Source organism: Aptenodytes patagonicus, chromosome W (assembly GCF_965638725.1).
Source record: "Aptenodytes patagonicus chromosome W, bAptPat1.pri.cur, whole genome shotgun sequence".
NCBI lineage: Eukaryota > Metazoa > Chordata > Aves > Sphenisciformes > Spheniscidae > Aptenodytes > Aptenodytes patagonicus.
In genome coordinates, this window is record NC_134981.1 from 2787369 (window position 1) to 2814647 (window position 27279).

General features: G+C 47.5%; 1 protein-coding gene across 1 annotated transcript; it reads left to right on the forward strand.

Annotated features, from left to right (window-relative positions):
- The first annotated feature begins 9060 nt into the window (after window positions 1–9060).
- Window positions 9061–26344, forward strand: LOC143172050 (RNA-binding E3 ubiquitin-protein ligase MEX3C-like). Its single transcript, XM_076361273.1, has 2 exons — window positions 9061–9739; window positions 24526–26344. Exons 1-2 carry the CDS (start codon window positions 9061–9063, stop codon window positions 25749–25751), a joined length of 1905 nt encoding a protein of 634 aa, XP_076217388.1. The 3' UTR covers window positions 25752–26344.
- Window positions 26345–27279: the final 935 nt, after the last annotated feature.

Below are 27279 nucleotides of genomic sequence, written 5' to 3' on the forward strand. Positions count from 1 at the left end.
GATCTGGCCCCCTGCGCCACATCTTGCGGAAGGCAGCAAAAAGTCCCTTCCGATCTGATTTGGGAAAAACCTTTGTTCTGATCCCATATCTTATATGGGATTGACCCAGGTCATGGGTCAATATAGCAGCTGGGGGGTCAGAAACGATACCCAAAAGCTTCTCTGCTTTGCCAGCACATTAGCATCTCCAGGAGAAGACATCACCACCCCAGGGGAACCGGCTTCTGTACCCAACCACGGGGCCCTGCCGGGCCCCATCTCCAGCTGCAACCAGCCTCGGATGCCTCCAGAAAAACAAAACAGGAAAACAAACTCATAAACCAAACCCAGCAAATACCCACTGATTGTGCCCTGGGGGGAAAAAGTCCTCCCTGACCCTCGCAGGCTGCTGGCTGGAGCCCAAAATATCACAATTGATCGTAGTAACTGTCAAGCCAGATGATCGTAATGGTCTCTTCTGACCTCAGAAATCTATTAAATATATTAGATAACAGCTGTTTCCATGCCAGGTGATGTCAAGACAACATCACTGCCCCAGGTCATTTGGATGGCGAAGAAAATCGCCTAAGGTCACTGTCTCTGCTGGAAGCCGTGCTCGGATGCTCGGCCGCCTGAAGGCAGAAAAAACCCTTTTCTCTTCCTCAGTTGGCACCAATGTTGTCTCAGAGCCCCAAGAAGTCTCCAAAATAGGTGTTTTCATCAGTGCTGTGTGCTTAAATAGATAGTCATCCCTATATTCTGTATCAGGATATCTTCTACATCATTTACATGGTAGACTAAAACAAAGCTTGGGATCAATTAGAGTACCTGAAAAATACTCTTACTGGTGGAATATATTAGTCTGTTCAGGCTACACAGAAGGTGGGGGCAGTGTTGTTAATCAAGTGCTTAAAATAGGCTCAGCACTGTACAAACATGCAGGGCTGAGCTAAAACTCCATCTGAGCCATTCTTACCAAAATGGGGTTTGGCTCAGCACGGCCTGCAAGGAAGAGTCTCAGAAAAGTGGCTTCAACAAAACCTGGTGGATTTTGGCTGAAAAATCAAAACCTAGGGTTTTTTTAACATGCACCACCACGTGTTTAAGCCAGAATTGTTCTGGAGATTGGCTGAAACGTCATGGAAAAAGATATCTGTCCTCCTGACCCCCCCACGCCCAGGCAGGCTACGTTAAGTGATGTGACTGTGGTTCTTTCACTTAAAAACCAAGCAAATGCCCAGGCTGTGCATCTCCAGGACATCAGCGGGCCCAGCGACAAAAAAACCTGCTTCTTTTCCTATCATGCCAAGGGTGAGAAAAGGAGAGAGAGGCATCCCGCTGTCCCTGCAGAGAGATGCTGCTGCCCGCACCCGCTGCCAGCCCGTGCGGCAGGGATGCAGGCAGTCGTCACCCCACGCTGGAGCAGCCTCCCATAGTCACCGCAGTGCTGCTGCTTTCCTTTCTGGGCAACAGTTCACTTCCAATCATCTTTCTTGTTCACCATTTTATGAGTGCTTGCAGGGATGCACGTGTGTTTGCATGTCTATCTGGCAAAGAGCATTTTTTTTCTCATGGAAATACCTGCATTCAAACATGCTCATCGCTTGCTACGCCTTAATAAACCCTGTGAAGCCTTTACCTGTCCGATACAGGAAAGGAAGCAATCCCAGGTGACAGAAATCATACCTACGATGAATAATCAACCTTAATAATCCACACACTTCATCAACGGATATTAATCTGTATATAAATAGATATTCAGGCAAAAAAAATTAAGGCTCCGCTGTTTATAAAAAAATCAACCCGCTGTGGAGACACACGCGCTCACACAAAACAGGCACAATTTTTCAAGAGGTCCAAATGAGATGATGAGATGAAATGGTGCCAGCTGACTTACACATTATAAACATTTTACCTCTGTTTTTCCACTGAAATCAATTGCAGGCTCCAATGTTACATAATTTCTTTGCTTTTTATTTCTTTCCTTGCTTGGCTCTTTCAATACAGTTTTGGTGCTACAGCCTTGCAGGAGAAAACCTGCAAGCTGAAGAATATGAAGCTATTTCAGCTCTTTCTTTGCTACAGGGAACCATCTGCCTCCCAGGCATAATCCCAGTCTACACTTGGTAGGAAACCAGTCTGGTTGCTGGCCGTGTAACTGGATCCACACGGAGAGGTGTTTGGCCAAGTGGTTTTCATGTTTATACCAACAGCCAGCCAGAATTATGCTTCTCTTTCCAGTGGAGCGGGTCTGGCTTTCAACCAGAGTATTTTTAATCAGGTCACTCATTAGCATTTCCTCAGGTACCTGCTACCTGCAGCTTCGGTCTCAAAAATGCAGAAGCCACGCTGAGTTTAAAGTCGTTCCCAAATGCTCCAAAGAGCTCGCCCCTCCTCATACCCACACAAGATCTCTGAGAAGGCAAAACCTCCCTGAAATTCTGCCTCTTTTCTGAAAGAAGTGAGTAGGAACAGTTTTCTCACCCTACAGGCTTCACAGCTCCTTTAAGTTCACGCAGTCCCTGAACCTTCGCTGCCGAAAAGGTGTTGGAAAAGTCTGTAACCCGCATCCCTCCTCTGCTTTGCCCGCAGGTACCGGATAGCATCATTCAACCCCCAAATTTTCAGACGTGCTCCTTTGTGTTTCCTCCAACACTGACTCCAAACGACTCCCTGGCTCCTCTGCACCCCTCTTCTGGGACGCCCTGAAGGGGGGTGATGCTCAGAGCATCGCGTGCTGGGGGCATCGCCTCTCGCCCCAGCGGGCTCCCGTTGCCCCCCAGAGCTCCGCGTATCCACATGGACAGAAACACTCACACAAACACAAACCAGCACCAACGGCTTCATCCTGTTCTCCTCTCTGGCTGAGCAGGATAAAGGCTCCTTAGTGGGAAATACATACATACATATACAATACAGGTATATCTTCACCATCTAGGCTGCCTTGGTGTCTGCTAGCGATCCCACGCTGGCTGGCATACCCACGCTCATGCCCTCGACCCGTGGTCCCGCTGCAGTCCTGGCACTCAGACCCTCGTACACACAGAAGAGAGTCCCTCACCCAGGAAATAATTAGAATTGGATTTTAATGAGCGCACAGGACAGACCGAACTGCTCACACGCAGGGCACAGCCAAGGGTGCCGACCAGCAACCTGCTTACACACAACCAGCCCTTTTCAGCCTATTTTCCCACCCTTGTTCCCCTGCAGAACACCTTGATCCCTGCCTTTGTTTCCTCCCCTAAACATCCCATAACAAGTCTTGCACAATCCTAAAATGCTCTTCCCCGATGTGTCCCATAGCCTTAGGCAGTGACCTCCCCCAGTCCAAAAGATGCTCCGGAGAGCAGCTCGACGGAGGCATCATTCGGGCTCCCCCACCTGCCACCCCTCCTCTGCGCGTGCAGGGGAGGGTCCTATGGCACAACCCACCAGCAACCCCCCGCCGGGCTCCGGCTGCTGGCTGCGACAGTCACACCAAGAAGGAACTGCATTTTCATCCTGGATCTCCACCCCATGATGGCAGGAACAGAATGAGGTGACACCGGCTTTGTAGTCCTTCCAAGCCTTTGATGAGGATGCGATCAGTGTTGGGCTGCTCGAAGCATACCTGGCAGCCCCGAGCTGTTAGCTTCCCCTTCCTTTCCTACTCCGCAGAAATGTTTGCAGCCTCCGGCCATCTCCTCCTCCTGCTAGTGAGATCTTGCTCTTGGCAGCCGGTGGGACCAGGGCTTTCTAACCCAAGTGTCCTCCCGCTGCCGCCTGCCCGACGTGTGTGCTGCGGTGCTACCGAGAAAACGACCACCAGACTAGAAGAATGAAGGGGAAAAAAGGAAGAAATCTGAAAAAAGCATCAAGAATTTGGGAGAAGGGAGCAGGGAACCGTTTGTGAAGAGCAGCCAGAGACGGCACGTCGGGGCAGGAGGTAAGAAAGTTAATAAATCCAGTCAAAAAGCAAAGTTCAGCTACACAGAAATGGGATGGATTTTGATGCTCCACAGAAGTTGGAGAAGAAACCTCTTTTCCCCCAGGAGTCACTTCTCACGGCTAGGAGCCCTCGGGCACCCTGAGCACTGGTTTCAGGGAGGCAGGTTCAAGGTTAATGCTGAAAACAGCAGAATTGTTAGCAGGGCAAATAACATACCTCAGTAAGGAGATGAACAACATCTGGGCAGATGTCACCGAGGTTAACCTTCGTCTTTGGGAAAGCAAGATCCTGACTTAGGGGCTGGCACCAACGGATTTAGATCCAAGAGATTTTCTTAAGTAAAAGCTTCTGGATGGGAATTAGTTTGATGCTTGAAAAATTGGCGGGTCTTAATAATGGAGGTGAAGGAAATGTTGCAGTGAGAGATCAAAGGGTACTTTGATTCCACTTCTACCTGGTGACTTAGGATGGACAGAAAGAAAATTACTATTCAATAAATGGAAAGCAAACCATTTTGAAACACCCTGACAGCCCAGCTCTAACATTTGGTATGCAATCTGGAAACAACACAAGAAAAATACTGTCTACAAGTCACCACGATATCCAGAGGCGTTTCCAGAGAACTGGAAATACGGCCACCCCAAAGCCTTCAGCCAGTGCAAAAAGCTCTAGGCAACACTAGTGCAGAGACTTGTGCAAAATACATGATGGGCAGAGCGCAGAGGAGGGAAGGAGAGCAAGGAAATGGTCTGGAGAACATCCACTGCTGCGCAACCAGCGCTCAGCCTAACAATAGCCTTCACTTATTCTTCGTGTGCTCCTCACTTGTTTCCCAACCAACAGCGATGGGCAGAACTGGATGAAATCATGGAAACTTTGACAGAGTTCATAGGAAAAAAGGAGCTTTCAGGCCATCGAATCCAATCGCAGAACTTCACCCAGTTACCACGGCTGTAACCTAGTAATTCGTGTATAAATATCTTATAGAGATCCATTATTCTTCATTTCAGGTCATCGAAAGCTGAAGACTCTACTGCTCCCCTTTAGTCTCATATTTAATCCTCTTCTCAATGCTTTTGCAAATGCTGTCAAAATAAATTTTCATTTATTTATCAGCTTTAGAGGGCTTCAAAAGCTATGGCCAAATAGTAGCGCTTGTCTGCAGAAGACAACGTGACTGCCATTTACTCCACTTAAGAACAAGTCTTTAAAGTCACAAAGAAATACTGTATGTAATGTACAGTTATGGTCCAGTTTCGCTTTTTCCAACACAAAACAAGAGTTTCCTGCCGTGGAGGGGACACGCCGATGGATCAGAAGGAGGATGGGGAGAGAAGGGAGGAGGGGGAACAGCTGAACAGGTTCCTCTGGCTACCACCAAACCAGGGCACCCAGAAACACTCTCCAGCTCCTCGGTTTGGGCGAACGCCCCGGCTGCCTTGTGATGTTATTTCAGAGCAAGACCTACGAATGCATCAACTAGCTCTTTTTCCCTGCCGACTCCCCGCAGCGCTCCCCTTCCCACGGGAAGAAAACCTGGGGGAACAGGCCAAAGGGAGCTGCCGTGCACGGCAACGTGTCTGGACAAGGCAGAAATCAGCACTGTAGGGCATATCATGGAAAAAACCCACCACGAAGAGGGAGCCTCTCGTTTCTCTTCCTTCCTCGTAAGGAAATTGTCCTGTCTTGCCCTGCTTGTCCCCCCGCACTGTTGGACACCTCCCAAGCACCCGCAGGGAGTGTTTGAAAATACGTGGAAACTCCAGAAGCCCCCCGGAAAAGGTCCCTGCAGGTGTCCTTACTATCAGCACGTTAATGCACAGGGCATTAATGCAAAGGGCATCCCTTTGATGCTCCGAGATCTGCAGCTCAAGGCAAGCTGAACAGCAGAGTTGTTCTGCTCACGTGTACCTGAAACCCCTGCCCTTCCCACCCAGGGAAACATAAGAAAAACACATTTATTTCACCATTCCCTTCCTTTCACATTACCTCTCTGCTTCACAAATAATTTTTTTTTTTTCTTAAATCTGAAGTCACCTAGAGCAGACAACGCCGGGAATGGAGGATTTTACGTGGCACGGGAGAGGAGTTCCAGGCTCCAGCCACGAGGTCACCTTGGGACAGCAGGTCACCCAAGGCTGGGTGCACCTCCAAACCCCACAACCCTCCGCCTGTACATACTTGTGCCTAAGTACAAGTGGGAGAGTTCCCACGGAGCCTGACTTTAGATTTTAAAATGAATGCTACGGAACACCAAATTTAATCTATAATGAAATAGCAGAGGGAAGCATTTGAATTTGAGTGGTATTTATTAAGAAAAGCATAAGTGGTGGCACTGCACAACATGTTCCACACAGTATAAAGGTCCAACTGAGCCTTTCTCTACATCTGAGTTTATCAAGAAAGGAAAAAAAAAAAAAAAGCAGCAAGAACACAAAAGCCTGTGTGAGCCTTATCAACAGCCTGGGGAGGATTCATCCCTGCAGCAATCTCTCTATGCTCTCTTCCTCAAACCTACTTTCACCTCCCTCACAGCACAAGAACCCCTTCTTAACATAATTAGCAATTTTAATATATGGATTGTTTCAAGCCAATTACAGCCGTCCATTATAGGCGGTTTCACGAAGCTGCATTTATAATTCCAGTAATTTACGCTTGGAAACAAAGATATATAAAGGGAAAAGGTTACTGGAGGTTCTCAAAATAATTAAGAGCTTTGGTTATTAGTGACGCTTTTGAAATACAACCTGAAGTCTAACAGTGGTGTCGGGAAAGTCTTTGCTGAGTATTTGCGTAGGCTAATGGAGCATATGTGAGCAGGGGGAGTAAAAGCCTCTCTCTCACTGCATCCAGGGTTTTTGGCTGTTACCTCTGACCCGAGGTAGGAATGATGTTTTCAGCCCCCATTGCTCAAAAACTATTTCCGAGAACACTTTTTGTCTTGACCACGGGCTCCGGCAGGCAATTATCTAATCCTCGTTTTTACAAGTATTTTCCACAAGTAGAAATAGGGGCTATTGTGCTCATTTATCTATTTACGAGTTGAAAAGGGGAAACGAAGGCCCCCGCTCGTCTGGAGCCCAGCGCGGGCGCTGTGCCCCCAGCACGGTGACCTAGAGAGCGTCTCCACGAAGGTCCAGGAGTTCTGCTCGGCTCTGACCTGGAAGGAGGACCTCTGAGGACAAGTGTCGGCTCCCACTGATGGAGCGGTTGCAGCAAGGCAATTTGGACATCGGTCTCGCTGCGAGCAGCATCCACCCAGGTGCCAGTTAACACCCCCGGTGACTGCAATGACGTGGACATCTGGCTGCTGAGAAGAACACGCGCCGAGTCCAACTGCTGCTGTCTGGAGAGCTTTTCCTCTAGTTCAGACCTCGTTTCTTTTCAAAAGTCTTCCACCCCGACACCCTACGGGCTTTGCCACGCTTGCCAGACCTCCTTCTCCTGGACCTACCAGCCACCTGCAGCACAGTAAATCATGCTCCTCCCTTGGAAATCTCCCCTTCCCTTGCTGACGGTGCACAGGCTGATCCTTCTACTGCAGACCTCTGCCTTTCTACCCCAGCTAAAGATCTGCCATCCCTCTCACATCTCGTGGTTGTCTGCCAGCTCCCAGCTACGTGGTGAATACAGAACTTTTCATCTCTTTTGGCTGAGGGAACTGGGGTTGTTTAGCCTGGAGAAGAGGAGGCTGAGGGGAGACCTCATCGCTCTCTACAACTACCTGAATGGAGGTTGTAGCGAGGTGGGGGTCGGTCTCTTCTCCCAAGTAACAAGCGATAGGACGAGAGGAAACGGCCTCAAGTTGCGCCAGGGGAGGTTTAGATTGGACGTGAGGAAAAATGTCTTTACTGAAAGAGTGGTGAAACATTGGAACAGGCTGCCCAGGGAAGTGGTGGAGTCCCCATCCCTGGAGGTGTTTAAAAGACGAGTAGATGAGGCGCTGAGGGACATGGTTTAGTGGGCATGGTGGTGTTGGGTTGACAGTTGGACTCGATGATCTTAGAGGTCTTTTCCAACCTTAATGATGCTATGATTCTATGATCTCTGCCAGCCCAACGTCTCCCTTTGCCAGCACTGGGAACAACACTGGCACCTCTGACCTAGACTTGGACTTTTCCCCAGAACCTTTTCTCAGCATAACATCTTCAGGGAGCAGCTACGCAACCCCAATTCTCGCTCCGATGTTCATATTTCAACCATTTGCACGTGGCTTTCCTTGACTATATCAAGAACAACCCTGCTCCACTCACACCGACCCTGAAGGCCGCTGTTGAAGACCCTTTTCCAGTCTGTTTTTGTGGAGGACCATGTCACCCTCTGCTTTGTGTTCCTCCCCTGCACGTGGAACAGGAGCTAGTGGTCTTCACTCCCTGCTCATCATTTCACTTCAGAGTCAAGAGGTCCCTTCTCATTTCTGACTCTTCATGACAGCGCAATCACATTTTCAGACAAGTTTCTTCATGTTTTGCCTGAAAATTTTCACCTGTGACTTGAACAAACATACACGAAGGGGCCGATACGAAAAATTGCACAGCTCCAACTCGTTCCTGCATCAGAAAGCCTTCACCTCAGGCGGGGAAGCACACGACGAAATATGAGGGGAAGGAGGGCATCCCATCGAAGGCTTCTGGGGTTTTTTTTATCTTTTTTGGGGGGCTCACGCCGTTTCACCAGGGTGGGTGAACTTAAACCCGGGACGACCAGGCTGGCTTTCCTCACAGATCCCCCGCCCCCGAGGACCTGAGGCCGAGGGCCCGGAGGGCCCGGTGACGGCCGCCGGCAGCCGCCCGCCCTCCCCCGCCTCGCTGCCGCCCGACGCGCCCCGGCCCCACGGGCCCCGCCCACCCCCACCCCGCCCCGCCCCGCCCCGCCCAGGAACCGGCTCCGCCGCCCAATGGCGCGGCGGCGAGCGCGGGGCGGGGCCGCACCGCCTCCTCCCCCTCCTCCTCCTCGCCCCCCCCCCCCCGCCGCCGCCGCCGCCGCCGCCCGCGGCCGCCGCCGAAGGGAGCGCCATGGGACAAAAGGCGCGCTGAGGAGCGCGGCCCTAGCGCCCAGGCCGCGCCCGCCACGCTCGGTGCCCGCCGCGGCATGGCGGCCCCGCGCCGCTAGGCTCGGCCCGGCCCGGCCCGGCCCGCAGCGCCTCCCCCGCCATGCCGAGCGGCAGCGCCGCCGCGGCCTCCCCCGCCGCCGAGCCCGTCGAGCCGCCGCGCCTCCCCCCCCACCCGCCGCCGCCGCTGCTGCTGCTCCAGCAGCGCCTCGCCGGCCTCGGCCTCCGCGACCGCGGCCTGCCCGCCGGTGGCGGAGGGGCGGGGGCGGCCCGGCGGCAAGCCCGGCGGCGGCGGGCGGGCTTGACGCCGCCGCTCCCCGACCCCCCCGGAGAGCCGGGGCCTGGCGGGGCGGAGGAGGAGGAGGAGGAGGAGGAGGCGGTGGGGGACGAGGGAGACCTGGAGCTGGAGGAGGAGCTGCTGGCGGGGGAGGACGAGGAGGAGGAGGAGGACCCGGCCGCGCTGCTGCTGCTCTCCTCGTCCTCCTCGCCCTCCCAGCCGCTCCCGCTGCTGCCGGCGCTGGGCTCCGTCCTGCTCTCGCCCTCCTTCGATGCGCAGGAGGCGGCGGCGGCGGGGGCGCTCTGCGGGGCGGACGATCCTCAGGGCATGATGGCGGCGATGCTGTCCCACGCCTGCGGCGGCGGCGGCCTGGGCGGCGGCGGCGGGGGGGCGGCGGGCCTCAACGGCGAGCAGGCGGCGCTGCTCCGCCGAAAGAGCGTCAACACCACGGAGTGCGTGCCCGTGCCCAGCTCCGAGCATGTGGCCGAGATCGTGGGCCGCCAGGGTGAGTGGGGGACCGGGGCGGGGGGACACCCCCGGTCCCCGGGCGGGGGGCGGGCGGAGGTGCGCCGCGGCCTGGCCTGGGCCTGCTGCCCTTCCCCGGGGGTTCGTGGCAGGCCTCTCCCCGCACGCCCCCGGGGTGTGCCCGTTCGGTGCCGACTGGAGGAGCCCCTCGCCCCGGTAGTAGCTTCGTGCCCGTGGGGCCTACCTCTCCTCTCCCAAACCCCGGCTTCCCCCACGGGGGACGGGGTGCCGGCACCAGGCCGGCCCTGCTTGAGAAGCCGAGAGGCGAGAGCGAGCACTGGGTTAGCTCAAACCTTCGGTTATTGTTAATTTGAGCTGTAAAACACAGTGTATATTCTGGCAGTGCACAGGTAGGTGTTGGCACAGGCTTTGGTCTTCAGTGACACTCGGCCTGTGGCCTTCAGTAAGGAGCTGCCTTTCACCGGAGGAACTTTTAGACCGTGTTTTACAAAGACTTTTGGGTGAAGGACTTTAACTTGCTTGCCTTGCAGAGCAGGGTGTGGGCTGATGCCGTTCCTACGCTTTTCCACCGTGCTCGCCGAGACAAAGTGGGACCTCGGGAGCCAGCGAGACGGAGAAAGGAGCCACGTGCGGCCCTCTTCTGTGTGAAAGCCCTTGTCTTTCTGCTCGGGTTGTGGCTTCCTGTTGATCGCTATTGCTACACTCCATGGGGCTCTATTACACCGTTAGGATAAGGTCATATCGGTGATGTCACGTTCGTTGTTGGCCTTTCATGTGGTCTCGTGGGTGCGGTGCTCTTAACTCCTCCAGGAGTTAGAAAGATGACGTTTTGCGCCAGCTTTCTGGCGGTGAACCGAATTTTAAAAGCACTTTTTATATATTAAGAGAAGCGCTGAGCGGTGTCAAGTGTAGGTGTGGAAACACAGACAATGAAGTTGCCGCTCTCTTCCTCTTCCCTTTCTGTGTTGTTCTTTATTGGTTTGGGGGTGGTGTGTCTCGTTTGCTGATCGGCTCTGATAACGAGCGGTTATGCTGTCTGGTCTCTCTCCATCAATGTGGCTTTTGTTTCTTTTTTTTTTTTCCTTGAGTATAGAAGAAATGGTAAAATCGGTCTAAACCAATGTGGTACTAAAGGAATGCCCGCTGAGCACCGATGCTTAGGCAGACTTCTGTTTTTTCTTCCTACATTTATTTTAGGCTCTTAGCAGTCAAGGGTAGGTTTTTTGCTGGGTGTGTCAAAGGAGAACCAAAAGCCCTGCTGCAGAAACTGGCAGGTAGCTTCCTCTGATGCAGGCAAGTCTGTTCTGTTCAAGCGGAAAATATCTTTTCCAAGAAATAGTGTTTGAATGTCTTAAGACTTTGCTCATGTGTCATTGGGGATGGCGGGGGGGGGGAGATGGAAAACAGAACTGAAAATGGTTATTGCTACAGTCCTCTAAAAGGGAAATACAAACTATTGGCCTTCGAGGACCAATTAGGCTGCTGTGTTTATTCTCCACCAGATCAGGATTGTTCTCTGTAGTATATTTTTCAGTACTTTGAGTCACTTAAAAACAAGATAATGGAGTTTGCATAAAAATAGGATCATTGTTCCTGAAGAGCTCATTTGCTGCTTCTGCTTTTATTTCTTATCTGATGTCACACTGTTTGGCTTGTGATAAAATATTTCGCCTCGGTGGGGAGGGATTGTATCATAAAAAGAATTGGAGCTGCAAAAGAGGAAGGAGCAGAAGGAGTGGAGGGAGAGCTAAAAAAATTGTTACTGAATATACTTGCGTGAAAGCTTTGCGTAAGGAGGTCCTTCGAAATTCTTATTCAAGGGAGACTTATGCTTAGAGACCGACTTACGTAAGTTGTATTAGTTCCACTAAATATTTGTCAAATTTCTTAGAAATACTAGTGCTTGCATCTCCTTTTATGGCCCAGAGCTGTGCCAGCTCATTGCATGGACCAGAGGCTCTCGCTCTCTCGTCCACCTGCTTTGCATGTGTCTGTGCTGTAGCCTGGCAAAGTGGTGTCAGCTGTAGCGCAGCTTGGTCTGCCTCGAGCGAGGCTGGCCGGAGCTGCATCCTTTGCCGATCGTTCTGCTCTCTCTAAAAATGAAGATGCTGCCTATTCTCTTCCTAGCACACATCGTAACCGGCTGGTTGCATTATCTTGAACAAATTCAGCTTAAGTTTTATGCCAGACTCCTCTGTGCTGTAATACTTTAATAACTAATTATGTAAGGGCGATGCAGTTGGAATGTTACTTCTGATGGATTTTCATGAAGATTAAGTTTATATTCGTTCTGTTGCTGTCTTTGTGAGGTATAAAAAGAACTTGAAATGTCTGCAGCCCGAAAACATCAGCTCTGAAATACCAGGAATGCTGAGTTTGATCTCGGCTTTGCTGGAGGCCTCACTGCTGTGTCTGAAAGCATGTTTATTGTAAGTCCTAATGCTCTAACTGAAAGAGTAATGATAACCGGAATTCTACGGTATTCTTTACCCAAATTGAATTTTTTGCACCGAGGAAGAGAATTTCCAGACACTGTTTATCAGACCAAAGGAGCCCCTGATTCCCAAGAGAGCTGTAAACAAGCAAAAACCTTATGGTGCTTGTATTTAACACTCTTTCAATTACGTGCAAGTTTCAGAAATAAATATAGCACTTCAGGCAGTGAAGTGGTGTTCCCACAGCCCTGCTCTAGGTCGCTGTGTTGCAGGTTCCCACGTGGGTAGCTGCACTTAACGAATCTGTGCTGGTAGCTGTGCACAGATGTGGGATGTCGCAGCTGTAGAAAGTGTGGAGTGCCTGAATGTACGTTGTGGTTGATGGTTTTCTTGTGAAGCTACAATGGAGGCTGCTGGGTTACTGTGACAGTAGTTTAATGTGTTGCTGCTGGAAGCACTTACATCACTGGAAAAGGCTTAAGTAAGATTTTCTTTTAATGAATAGTAGGTGTTCCTTATTTAAAAAAAAAAAACCAAACCTCCTGTAGTATTTCTGAAACCTGGCGGGTTTTTGTGGCTTTTCTGGTTTTTTTTTAAATCTTAAATGTTCTCAACCTTTTCTTATTCCCCTTGCCCCTCAAAAATGAAGCCGACAGACACTGGTTGGGGTAGTGTAGTATAATTCTTTGTAGTCTTTGAAATGGAAGAATCTCAAAGGTGAACAACAAAGGAAAAGATATTTGTATCCTTTTATTCTTGTTAAGGCATGTGACTGGGAGCCAGGAAAACTAGATTCCATTCACGGCATTGTACAGGCTTCCTGTATGAATTTGAACTAGCTGTTGAATCCAACCTTTGGTAAGTTGGCCAGTCGTCATGCTGATCAGAAAAGTGACTTCCTTTTTGTGCGTGCAGGATTTTTAGCTGCTGACAGCAGCTGCATTGGTTTAAAAAAATAAAAGTTGGAGAAAGTGCTCTTGAGAAGTGGTAGCAAGAAAGCTGCATTGCCGAGGAGGTGACCTTGTTTGCCTGAGAAAAGCTGGCATAGGGCGTATACCCAAAATTATATAAGCATGTATCCAGACTTAAAAAAAAAAAAACAAACTTCTGGAGATCTAACTTGGAAGGTTTTGTTTTAATCTCCAAATCATGTGAAGGACTTGCGAAAGTCCACTGTGGATCACCTGAAAACTGTTTCCCATGTGTGAAGTTGGTGGTGGTGATTTTCTGTGACAATCGTGCCATGGCCTGGTGGGCCTTGAGAAGGATTTGACAAGTTTAACTGGAGTCTTCAGTGCCCCCCTGCTATTTTCTTTACACTAAAAAGGCATGTTTAAACACTAAAAGCTCTTCTGAATAATGCCAAAAGAGGGGTGGTATCTGAAGACATGAACAGAAAACCTGGAAGATGCTGGGAGGGACAAAAGGCTGTGCTGTAGAGAGATGCTGCATCCCCGAGTGTATTAACTGTCTTCAGATAATGATTGCTGGAATATATTTGCTAATGCATTCCACTGCTGTGACTATCCAAGTAACGTGATTTTCCAAGTGTTTATATCCTTGATAAAGCTGACAGTAGTGTTTTTTCCTCCTTAAGACATCACTTGAGTTGGAGCTACTTAACTCTAAAGCCTGATGCTTCTCTTTCTTCAGTAAGGATAGTTCGGATGATGGCTCCAGAACTTGAAACAGGCAGGGCAGTCTCTAAACCCCAGATGAGTAAGAGGAGGAGGAATGATATCATCCCATTTCACCGATTAAATCGATAATGACAAATCTGCTTTGCATGAGATGGCCTTGCAACTAAAATAACGTTTTTATGCATATTTAATGATCTTGGACTCATTTTTGCTCTTTGATTTTTGAATGTGGGCTCTTGAGCAAAATATTACTTTCATAGGATCATCGAATGGTTTGGGTTGGAAGGGACCTTAAAGATCATCTAGTTCCAAGCCCCCTGCCATGGGCAGGGACACCTTCCACTAGACCAGGTTGCTCAAAGCCCCGTCCAACCTGGCCTCGAACACTGCCAGGGATGGGGCAGCCACAGCTTCTCCGGGCAACCTGTTCCAGTGCCTCACCACCCTCATAGTGAAGGATTTCTTCCTTATATCTAATCTAGACGGACACTCTTTCAGTTTAAAGCCATTACCCCTTGTCCTATCACCACATGCCCTTGTAAAAAGCCCCTCTCCAGCTTTCCTGTAGGTCCCTTCAGTTACTGGAAGGCTGCTATAAGGTCTCCCCGGAGCCTTCTCTTCTCCAGGCTGGACAACCCCAACTCTCTCAGCCTTTCTTCATAGGAGAGGTGTTGCAGCCCCCTGATCATCTTCATGCCTCTCCTCTGGACCTGTTCCAACAGGTCCATGTCCTTCTTATGTTGGGGGCCCCAGAGCTGAACGCAGTAGTCCAGGTGGGGTCCTGTAACTTGAAACAAAAAAATAATTCTGGTAAGTTGGTAGCTGATAACTATCTAGCATAGCTGAACAGCCAAATAAAAACAATGGCTGTCACCCTCGGAGAGTGGAAACAGTGCTAAAACAATCCTGGAGCAAATACTTGTGTTAGCTGAGGACAATACTTAGATGTCCTATGGTAGGATAATGGTAGTCCTTTCAAAATGAACTATATGTCTAGTTTTATGTCTTGATGTATTGTGATAATAATTTTACTGAATTACTGAATACTTACGTGGCCTTGATTGGTTATTAATTGCAGACCTGTAAGAAGTAGTCAGCATGAGCATAGCTAGCTAGACTGAATTGCATATTGTTGTTTTTTTTTTAAACTGAATGCTTAAGACTTCCACTCTCAAGAATAAGTTTAATTTGCATGACTGAGGCCATCACATATCTCTGTCAGTTGATTGCCACAGACAGCAAAGACCACAGGTTCTGCTAACTTACGTTAAGTGAAAGCTGACAAGGCAATTAAACTTCAGATTTTTTTGTTGCATCTTCTATAATAAGCAGGTTGTTAAATGCTATATTAAATGCTTATTCTAAAGCAGGAAAGAAAACTTGAGCTATTTGTTGAAATCTAATATAAAGGCTGTTTTTCTGAGAAGCTGAAGTCTTGTCATTTTTAGAGCCTGGAACTCCAGGAACTGAAACACGTGAGCATACCGTGGCCTGGCACAGTCTGAAATTGGTGCTGAAGTTTCAGTGGCCTATTGCTCTGGTACTGTGTAACAAACATCATTTCAGCTCTGCTGTTTGTCATTTGTGCTATGCAAAGATCCAACTCAAGTTGCAAAGTGTGTCAGAAGGGTGCAGGTTCTCCAGCTGGGATCATAAATCCTCAGTCATAAATGCTGCTCTTGTCTGGCTTGTTGGAGGGGAAGCACACCAAACACAGTGCACACTCGAGAGGTTTTTCTCTTTGTGTAGTCTGCCAGAAATTCTGTAGATTTTCACATACGAATACCAGAAGTGAATACCTGCACAAGTAAGATTTTTGGATGAAGCTGAAATTAAAATAATAAAAATCTTGAGATATAAAATGCTAATTTCTTATCCTCTGGTCCTTTTGTTTTTCTTGTAAAATTGCTGTGTTCTAAAAGAGTATTTTTTTTTTAAGTTTATAACATCCACATACAAAAGAAATCCTGATTAATGTGCTGTTGAACTGCACTGGATTAACCTGTGTGTGGCATGAGAAAATGGTGATGAATTTTTCCAAGCTGTTAGGGAAGTCAGCAGATGTTGTATGTTTCCCTGTCTTAGCCCTCGTTACCCTCTCTTCTAGTACACTGTGGTCTGAATTTCTGGAAGAGAAACTTTGTTCTAAACAAAGTGTTGGATATCTCAAAGATCTTAAATTTGCTTTTGATGCAATATCCACCACACAGGGCCAATTCCCCATTGCAGGCAAAAAATTTAACAGGGATAGGGTTGCAAACTTGCCGTAGCAAAAAAAGAAGGCTGCTGAGCACTAGAACACTTTTATTTATCCAAAAGAAAAAGGCCGAAAAGCTCTAAATCAAGCATTTGTTTCCAATTTCAGTTACTCTTTAAGACTGTCTTCCTTTTCTCTCTTTCTCAGGTATTCCTTTAAGTTCATGAGATCTTGCCAGCGTCTGAGATCTCGGTTTCCTTCCCTGGTGTGAGTCAGTAATTCTGCGGTCTGCACCAAGTTCTGGGCTGCTCCTTTGAACAAAGACACAGTATCTCTTACTTTTTACCTTCTAGTTCATTTTACATTTGACAATACACTGTGGAATTTTGTGTATAAAAACACAGGTCTAGCAGCATTTTTGTATCAGGGATTTGGTGTAGGTGAAGACTTGCATGGTTTTTTTTTTTCAGTCTTCCTTTTATTGGCCATCTTGGCATGCTGCATGGCATGTTGAATGGTGGTCCTTCTTAATATCCTCCGTGTGCGGGTCAGGTTTCCCAACACTGTTGCTCACACTGGTGTGTTTCATTCACTAGGTCAATGTTCTTAATGAAAACAACTTTTTTCCTGTAGCTATTTTATTTGTTGGATGTACTCCCCCTCTTAAAACTTGCTTTTCTACTACTGCATCTTTCTAATTTTGCTCAGCAGCTGCTACCTTAGTCTTGGTGCTGCAGTAGTGCAAGTAATTAATAATACGAGTTGCTGCCCTCTGACTCTTTTGCTGCATGTAACTTGTTTACTGAGTTGCCATCTGTCTTGGGAATTGGAGTGTTCCTCTGCCTGTGAGATTGCTGGCTTGATAGATTGTCCCAGGCTGACACATAGAAGGAAACAGTGTGCAGGCTGACTACTTCATTCTGTAGTGGATTGATGTATAAATCGATTGATAAATTGATACATACCTAAGAAATCTTTAATAAAGAGTTTGTACATGGTTCTTGAACCAGGGCTTTTGTTTTCCAGAAGACGGAAACATCTCCAAGAGCTTGTGAGCAGCCTTCCCTTGGGAAGCTTTCTCCAGCATCTTCAGAGACTCTTAAAGCTCCCCTTTCCCATCTGTTAGCTTGGCAGCACTAGGGCCAAACAACGTCCTGTTCCCTGTCGTCTGGCACAGCCGAGAGGCTGACCGTGATTCCTTGGCTTTTGGTTAAGGTGCTTGAGATCTCCAGGTTGTCCTCCTTCCTGGTACCTCGGCAAGCCCACGCAGCTCCAGCATCTGGTGCACTCAAGCTTGAAGTACTTGTCTGGAAAGTATCTTGTCTAAAAACCCTTCTGCAGTTCTAGCTGAATGATGACAAGTAGGAAAGTCATGTATCATCTTGGCATTCGTACATGTGAAAAATACAGAGCGAAATAAGTGGTCAGTAGCTCGTCAGAAATGGGTAAGCGTGACAGAATTATAATGGGAGCAGTCTCGGTCGCTATATATAGCGTGAGTCATATTGAAATGTTCCACAGGCAGGCACAGGGGTTTGGTAACTGCAGCGTAACTAAAAGCATTTGATTGCAGTGGTGAGTTAATGATGGGGTCAGGAGGCAGGGAAAAATGTCTTTTGGTATAAAATGCTCTAATTTTTATTTTTCTTGAAAGACCTGTATGTCATCTTTCCTTCTCTTGGAATAACTTCATCAGAGTGGCTGTCAGTTGAGTTTTCCTTTGCCCTCTACACTAGTCACTAATGTACCTACTTGTAGCATTGCTTATTGTAGTGTCGTTATAGTTAGAAGTGAAAGATGGTGATTACCAGTGTACAGCACTTCTGAGTTACAGTCGTTGTCTGAAACCATTAATACAGCCACAGTCCAGAGCAGAGAGCCAGAACTTTGTTCCCAAGTTTTGGGTTGTAATGGTATCAGTGTCGCATTTTTGGATCGTAAATTTGAGAAGAAGCTCTGCTTGGCGGGTTCTCATTATGAAGCATCCCTACTGTGATAAATAGAAAATTTCATCTAAAAAATAGAACCTGCTGAAGGGCAGGAGCACATACTAGCACTCGGGTAGCTTGCAGGAAAAGCCTTTGCCCCGGGATATGAACCTCGCAACTCGACTTGTGCGTTTCATGTGGCCATCTCCAAGGAACCGCACCTTGGGTACCACCGGGGAGGAGATAGCTTTGGTTTGTTAGGTGATGAACAAAACAGCTGTTCCTTAAAATCTGCCTATATCTGTGCCCCCATTTAAGCAGTTAGCCTGCTCTCTTCTTCTCTGGGGACCGTCACCTACTGTTTCCAAACCTGCCAGCGGCCTGCCCCATGAGCTTGAGCAAATCCCAGCTGCGAGCTGCGCCTGTCTCTTGGTGTATTCATATTTGTTAGCTCTCTGGCATGTATCATGTCTAGTTGTCACACGGGAGCCCTAATCTTACTGGCTAATTAACCCAAATAGCTATCGGATTATTATCTGTACTATAGAATGCTAATGGGGAGCTGTTAAAGCTGTTGGTGGTTGGTCGAGTCCTGTCTTCAGGATGGATGCTGTGCTCTGTGATGAGGTGTCTCTCAGCTTACCTCTGGCTGTAGAGAAGGCTGAATAACAATAAATGAAAACTTGCTTTCAGAAAATGCTGTTTGTTAATTATTATCCGAGTTTAGGCTGTCTCTTAAAACTGTTTAAAAATAAAATTTAAAAGCAACATTTTTACAGCCTTCGTTCCTAAAATCAAAATGCTGGAGGGGGTCATAAATAGCTGCCTGAGTACGTAGATCTAGGCTTTTGTGCAGATCAGCAGCTTTTGCAAGTGCGGAGAAATGACTTTCTTCATCTTCCTTGAATCAACTAACAGTTGAACTAATCAATTCAACAGCCAGTTGAAAAAAAAATTGTCAGGAGTTGAAATTTTCCAGTCCATGAATTAAAACAAGGTGTGAAATGAATTAATTGATCTTAGGTGAAAGGCAATGGTAACCAGAGTCAGTCTATCAACTGACCAGACAACAGGTAGTATTTCATATGACTTTAATGACCCAGTGAAGTGCCAAAAATGTTCTGGTCTTAATTTTCTCGTGTAGCCAGCCTGCTTGAGGAGGTGTAACCATTAAACAGTTTAGAATAGGACTTCACCTTCTGTCCCAATGCAGCTTCACCTCTGCTTAATAAATGGGGCATATATCAGTTTTCTACTGTATAATCACAAACTGGACAGATATTTTTAACCATGTCACAACTGAGAGGAAGCACTCTGTTTAAGCAAAAGAATGCAGCTTGTACCACCAGTGGGAATGAGCTCTTCTGAAAAATACGTAGAGCAGTCATTCTTAATGAAGTAGATTAACAAACAAAGAAAAATTAATCAGGTGGGCAGTGTTACGGTCTGCAGACCCAGCAGCCGTTGGCCTTACCGTACATCCAGTGTTTCAGTCTCTCCAAATCCTTCGTTACCTTAGCTGCAGGAGTTCTCACTTTCAAGTTAAAAGCTTTGGGGCAACCTAGCAATGAAATAAGGGCTGTGCCAGCTTAACAGACTCTACTTTTAAAGCCATGTCCATACACAACAAGTTGCAGGTTCACAGAAGACAAATGCCTGCGCAGTCCCCTCTTCCCCTTGGCACGCCCGGCGATGCTGTGCCATCTCCTGCGGGTCTGCGAGGGACTTCCCAGACCCTGCCCTTGCTTTCTAGGCAAGGAATTAGCCATGGCTCTACTAGCAGCTCGTGGTTCCAGGTTGATGTCACTAATTAATTCTGTCGCCGCCTCCTTACTTGGTGTCAGCATATTGCAAAATCAGTGGTCAGCGTGCTAAAGACCGTATTCAGGGTGGAGGCTGTAATACAGTATTGCCTTTCATCAGATAACGGCAAAGCTACGGAAAAATACATTCCTGTGAACTACGGCTTTCTCTTTAGTGCTAACAACCCGTGGAGGCCGATCTGTGAGATCTCCACTTTGCCCGTGGTTGCTCTGGGGCCGAGTTGGAGGATGCCAGGTTTGGTCAGGGCTGCTCATCGGCCCTGCCTCCCGAGTAAGAGACGAGTTGGTGCTAATGCAACTTCACCCTGCTCTTGCTGCTCTTACAGCCCAGGCAGTACTGGTGTCTTACCACAGGATTTGTGTGTCTAAAGAGCCGCAGGAGGTTCTCAGTTTTGACCCCCTTAGCTCGGTACCCCTCAGGAGCGGGGAAGGAGAACAAACTGGTGTTGTCATTTGATTGTGGTTCACAGGGGCTGCCCACTGAATTTTTACCCACCATGACTTCCAGGCTTCTATTTATCTAAACTTTTTTCCCCAGGGTTGGGGTTTTTTTTTTCCCCAAAGCCGTATGTAATTGGGGAGGCAAGGTTAAACAGACATGATGGTAAGAAGGCTTGGGTTCCCGTGCGTGCCTGAATGCCCGTTTCACAGCGCTTGGCAAGAGCTGCAGGAGGAACGTGGGTATGAGGTGTGTGTCCCTGCTTTGACAGGCTGCATTTTGCTGATGTTGGTACTCAGAAGCGTGAAGGATTCCCTTCCCCTGGTGTAGCTGTTTGGAAGAGACCGCGCAACGAAGGGATCCTCATCTGTAAATCAATCCTTGTCCCATTCCCAGTGTGTGGCATTGAGGTGAATTCAGCAGAAGAAATGGGGTGGGGGGAAGGTTCCATTTCTCCGGGGCTACCGCCATGGCTGTGCAGAGGAGGAGTCTGTGGGATGCTTTTTTGGGCGGTTCTTGGCTCACGGCAGCAGGTCGGCTGGTGTGGTGCGAGGCAGGCGTGCACAGGGTTCCCGCTGCGGTCGCTTGGCTCTGCTGGCTCCGTTGGGGAATTTCCCTTGTGGAGTAAATGGCCTGAGACTGCGGTTGATGTATCTCGTCCTGTTTGTGATGATGAAAGGTGAAAGTCGGAGTGAAGGCTGAGCTGGCCATCACTGTGTGATGGGTGAGGACCACTGGTGCTGTGGCTGTTATGCTTAACTCTCACTTCGGCGGAGGGGTGGGAAATCCATCTTCCTATTTGTTCATTTAAAATTGGTAGTGCAGGAGGTAAATAATTCCTTCAGAGCTACCCTTAAGTTTCTTGGGGAGTATAATGTTTGTAGTGTGTTTAAAATGTTTGGTCAAATAATCCTCTTCAGGGAAAAATGGGGAGGAGGCTTGAGAAGAATGATACAAATGAGCCGGCACAGGATGAATACTGCCTGCAGGGCTCGGCATGGGCTCGGCTCCTCGTCGGGTGCCTAGGCAGGCAAGTCTTCACCTAAACAAAAGCAAAACTAAAGGGTTTTGCTTTAACTATGTCAGTATGTACTTATAGCTGAGTGTGCTGGTTAGGAATGCTTATACTGCTGAACCAAGTATGGTAACTTGTATTGAATAGGCTTCCATTATCATACCAAAACTAAAATTACTTTGAAAGGTTTGATTAAATTGAATTTCCAATCTAGAAGTCCTCTCTTCAGGCTCTTTTATCTCTGTACTTCAAAATCTTGGATACAGTGATGTGATGATTTATTGCAAAAGTGTGGGGCAGTGTATTGGGTCTTTTTTTTTTTTTCCCTTTGTCTTTCTGTGTCTAAGCTCAGGAGATTTGGAAACTTCTTGATTCATCCTTTGACCACATGACTTCATAGCTGGCCGACCTCGTGTCATTGTGGCCGCAGCGCCTCTGGATGCCGTGAATTGTCGGAGAGGGAGTGGGATCAGCCGTGCTTCATATCGTGGCCTCGGTAGTGAGTAATGGAGGAGGGTGGGAAACCAGAGCAGCTGAGTAAAAGCAAATAGAAAGGTCATCCTGCTGGAGTGGTGTAATGGGCTACTGACCTTGTGTTTTGACATGACGTCTGTTGTGGGGTTTTCCAGCGCTCCTTGCAGACAAAACCCAGTGGGTATTGACTGACTCATTCAGAAATGTTGGGTTTCGTATGTGGCGACTTTCTTCAGATCTTTCTAACTTTCCAGATAAAGTTTGAGAGTTGACCTTGACGGTCTGTGGAGTCAGCTTTCCATTGAAGCCAGCTTTCTGACGTTTAAAAGTCTTGTTCTGTTGCTGCAGGGAGTTGAGGCAGTGTTTGGCCTCTGCTTTCTAGCTTTGTGACTCGTACCTTAAAAGAAAAGCTCTGCCCACCTTGGTCTGTGCTGTTCTGCAGCCTGAGGAGGAAAGGCGAGAAGGCTTTTCTTCGCGCCGGAGGGGTTTGGAAATGTGGCTCTGGCAAAGCAATCTCGGGGAATTTGCAGCTGAAATGGGGAATGGAGCTGAAGGTGCAGCCTTCTAACTTGATTTGAGTTTCTAAACCATCGGGAAAATCTTGTCTAAAACGTAAACTATAAGAATTGGTAAGGCACTTTGGAATCTAGAATTAAGTAGGCTCTGAACTGTGGTATATAATAAAGAATTATATAGCTATTTATAGATGTGTGTGTCTTGTGCTAGATGCTCCTAGTATTCTTTAAATGCTGCCTCTGTAATTTTTAGGAAATAAGGATATGTACTTGGGTGGAATGGAGTAAATGAAAGTAATATGTGTAAATTGGAGACTAATTGATACACATCAGGAGACTGATGGTTTTAGCTGTTCCGGTAAAGAGGGCTTGATTGGTGTGAAAACTTCAGCGGCACTGCTTCAGGGATCCTTGTGGGTTTAAGGTTTGAGCCCACCATCTTTTCTGAGTAACTGTGAAAGAACGGGAAGCAGAGCGGGCGAGCAGATTTACTTAGAGGGAGAAATGCAAACAAAGAAATGGAGGGAGCGAAGGCAAATTAACCAAAGTGAGGTGCTGCTGTCTGTTAGGAGCAGGGAAGTGGCGTGGCTTCAAAGGCTGCGTGCTTTGCTGCTTCCATAAGGCATCTCACGCCTGCGTTTCCCCTTTTTTATCTAGTAGCGCGCTAGCACCCTTCTCAGTGGGCTGTAGTGGGAGGTCGAGGCTTACAGGTTTGTTCCCTCCTGCAGATAACTTGCTCTTCATGCTGAACTTCTTGTTCTGCTCGGGGGTCTGCATCCCCTCCTTTGCGCGGATCTGCCTGTGCCTCACTCCTTCCCTTGGCGGGAGCCCTCCCATGCTCCTCCGTGCACGTTCTGGTGGAGGTAGGGCCTCCGAGAGCCCTCCCGACGAGCTGTTGAAGATAATGAACTTCCTCTCCAGCTGTGTCCTGGACACAAAGGGCTGTTGTGCTCAGCCTTTGTCCTTGCTGTGTGCAGGGGCCCTGCAAGAAGCAGCTCTTCCTTCCCTCTATTCCAGCCAGCATCTGCATATTTGGTATTTTTTTTTTTATTATTAGTAGATAGTCCTGAATAAAGTGCATCTTTGAGTGGCTTTCTAACTGTAAAATTGTTATCGCTAGTGGTACCTCGGGTGCAAGGGACTGACAAAACGCTGTTTCGAGAGACTATTTTGTGTACCCAGACAGTTATGAGATACTTAAGGCAAATGAGGGAAATGGGAACAAATTTCACTCTGCAAGTGAAATGATGCTTGAAACACTTGATCTGCAAACGTTGCTTATAGTTGTTTCAAGATGAGGTTCGCTATAAAATGACGTTTAGTGTGACGTGCTTTTGAATTTGTTTTAACATAGGCTAAATTCAGTTAAGACTGATTCCAGTAGACTGTCTTGCATGACGCGGACCTGCTTGTGTCTCTTAATTTTTGCACTGCCTGCTTTTCTGGTCCTGTGATGGGTAAAAGGTGCTTCTGTACGCACCATGCCGAAACGCCTTAAGCATCTCAGGAAAGAGCCTGCCGCCACTGTGTCCTAGCAAATTTTGTAATTCCGTCCCCAAAAATCAAAGACAAATGTTCCATTAACTTTTTTGCTTCTCTTTCAGACCGTATTTACCCAGTTAAGGAGAGAAATTCCACGTAGGCACGTAATATTACATAGTAAGCCTTATTTGCATGCAAAAAACTGCTTGAACTCCTACTTGACAGTTCAAGGAGTGGCTCCTTCATCCCACGGGGAAGAGTAAGGTTTAAATAACACTTTCTGATAACAGGAAGCAAATGAAGAGTTCTCAGTAAATCAATAATTTTGTCTATATCCTACGCAGGTGGTGATGCAGACCCTTCTCTCACTTGTAAATGTTTAATTTGCTTTTAGGTCATGCTTGTCAGTGAAAGGCTAGCGTATCAGCGGACTTACGTGTGTGTATATGTGAGCCTTTGCTCCTTCTGCAGGATCTTAGAAATAACTGAAGGGCACCCAGTCAATGGAAGAAATATAAACCCAGCAGTATTTCTGGGATAACCATGAACGTGTCTGTCATAGAGAAAAAGCCGTCCACGTTTATTCACCGTCTAATAGCAATTGAGGAGATGATGGGCTAAACCAGCCCAAGAAACGTTGCTAAAATAGTTTGTGGCCGTGTCAGAGGTCTGTTTGGAAATAATAGGCAGAAGTTGTTACCGCTTTCTCTAGTGTGGGTTGCAGAGAGAAAAAACAGCTGCTTCTGGTTTCACCCTACAGTTTCTTGAAGCTCTCAAACAGCTTAAAATAGACGGCTTTCTTGTGGCTTTCTAAACTTAGATGTCTTGCTAAACTTGCATGTGTTTCCTTTAAACAGGTTGCAAAATAAAAGCACTAAGGGCCAAGACAAATACTTACATTAAGACCCCCGTTCGTGGAGAAGAACCCATCTTTGTTGTCACTGGACGAAAAGAAGACGTAGCCATGGCCAAAAGGGAAATTCTCTCAGCTGCTGAACACTTCTCCATGATCAGAGCGTCACGCAACAAGAACGGTCCTGCCCTGGGAGGCTTGCCATGTACCCCCAACCTGCCGGGTCAGACGACGGTCCAAGTCAGGGTGCCTTACCGTGTAGTTGGGCTGGTGGTCGGACCGAAAGGAGCTACAATCAAAAGAATTCAGCAGCAGACCCATACCTACATAGTCACTCCCAGCAGAGACAAGGAGCCTGTCTTCGAAGTTACGGGAATGCCTGAAAACGTCGACCGTGCGCGCGAGGAGATCGAGATGCATATAGCCATGCGTACCGGGAACTACATTGAGCTGAACGAAGAGAACGATTTCCATTACAACGGTACGGATGTGAGCTTTGAAGGAGGCACTCTCGGATCTGCATGGCTTGCTTCTAATCCTGTCCCTCCTAGCCGCACCAGAATGATTTCTAATTATAGAAATGACAGCTCCAGCTCCTTGGGAAGTGGCTCCACAGATTCCTATTTTGGAAGCAATAGATTGGCTGACTTCAGCCCAACGAGTCCGTTCAGCACAGGCAACTTCTGGTTTGGAGAAACGCTGCCTTCGGTGGGCACGGAAGACCTTGCGGTCGACTCTCCCGCGTATGACTCCTTACCAGCGCCTTCCCAAACCATTTGGACCCCTTTTGAACCTGTAAACCCACTCTCTGGCTTTGGCAGCGACCCTGCTAGTAATGCCAAGCCTCAGCGCCGAGGGAGCCAGCCATCTACCCCTCGCCTGTCGCCCACATTTCCAGAAGGTCTGGATCACCCGCTGGCTAGGAGAGTGCGGAGCGACCCACCTAGCACCGGCCACCAAGCCGGCCTTCCCATATACATCCCCGCTTTCTCCAACGGTACCAACAGCTATTCCTCTTCCAACGGCGGCTCCACGTCCAGCTCGCCCCCCGAGTCGAGACGGAAGCACGACTGCGTGATCTGCTTCGAGAGCGAAGTCATTGCGGCCCTGGTCCCCTGCGGCCACAATCTCTTCTGCATGGAGTGTGCCAACAAAATCTGTGAAAAGGAAACGCCATCGTGTCCCGTTTGCCAGACAGCTGTTACTCAGGCAATCCAAATTCACTCTTAAATATATATAGATATTATTATATACGGACTTTTTAAAACTCTTACAGGCATGGGTGTAATGGTACCCTCTAGTAAACTTCCTAATGAATTCTGACTGTTGGGCTTTCTTGGGATTAGGCTGAAGTTGTTAATAAATTTCTACTTTCTCAAAAGGCTGCTACGGTAACACTAAACCTAGGTGGTCTCTGTCGGGTTCAGTGTAAGCGGATGGCATGTTTAGCAGAGACACATCTGGTGTGATGTTATGGCACAGTGAGGGGAAGTTTTCATCGATTACACAACCGAAAAAAACAAACTTTGCAGGCTTTCTAAAGGATCTCTGTTAAGCGTTTGACTCCTGTGTGCTGGCAGCAATGAACCTCACTGCCTAAACGCAGAAGTACTCGTCTGCCGTGGAGGGTTTGTGGCATTATCAATATATCAAACAACACTTCCAATGCTGCCTTCTTTACACTGCCAGTTCTGAAAAACAGGTTTGGGGAAATCATGTTTGCTTCGTGCGACAACTTACGCCTAATTCTTCAGCATTGCAAATACCTTTTTTTAAAGCATAGTTTGATTTATTGAAATGGATGATGTTATCGGCAGGTTCAGATAATAAATTACAGGGGGGGGGGGGGGGGGCGGGGAGGGAAGCTGCCCGATGCACCTCTGTTTCGCCCGACGTGTTACGGGCAGTAACGTTCGGAGGATCAGGAACATCTCGCTTTGTGAATTCCTACCCACTGCTTTTCTTAATGTAATGTGGAAAAGTCTGGCTGGCTTCATCCCATTTCAGTAAGGGCTTTGGGATGCACATACTTCGACTAATAGTGAGGATGCTGACATTCCGTTCATTAGTCCGATCAAGCTGTTCTTAAATTACATTTTTAGAGAGTATATAGTTCAAAATGTGAAGCATTTTTATGTTCAATCCATATTTGTCTTGCACATATATAAATATATATTTTATTTTTAGTAAGGAAAAGGAAAAAGGGGGAGTTGCGTACGTGCCCTTGTATTATTCATGACAGCAGCTGTGACAGTGGCCCTGCAATCAGTTTACTTCATTTCAAAACTGTCTTTCCAATCATAAGGAAGAAAAAAAAAAATGTCTTTTGAATGAGCTTCTTACATTTCAACCTGTGGATGTTTCGAGCTTTTTCATCCTCAGTACGTTCCCAAATCTGTGCTGGCATATGTTAAAACAACAAAAACAAACAAAAAAAAAAGACACAAAGTGGAGTTCTGGTGGATTTTTTCTATTTTTTTTGAAGCATTATTTTCCCAAGACAAGACAAAGCTTTTTTCTCAGTATAACAAAAAGAAATTCTATCTGTATTGAGCTAGTAAATATACAGAAAATTTTATTTTTTATTTCCACTTGAAGAGTTACATTTCGTATAAAAGTTTACAAATAACGGTTTTTATTTTATGATTTTCAGTATAAGAGTTGCCTTGACGGCATATTATGTACTGCATAACTTTAATGCTATAATTGCTTGTAGAATAGTTACATGTCAGTATTGAAACCTAATCTCTAGCTGCGG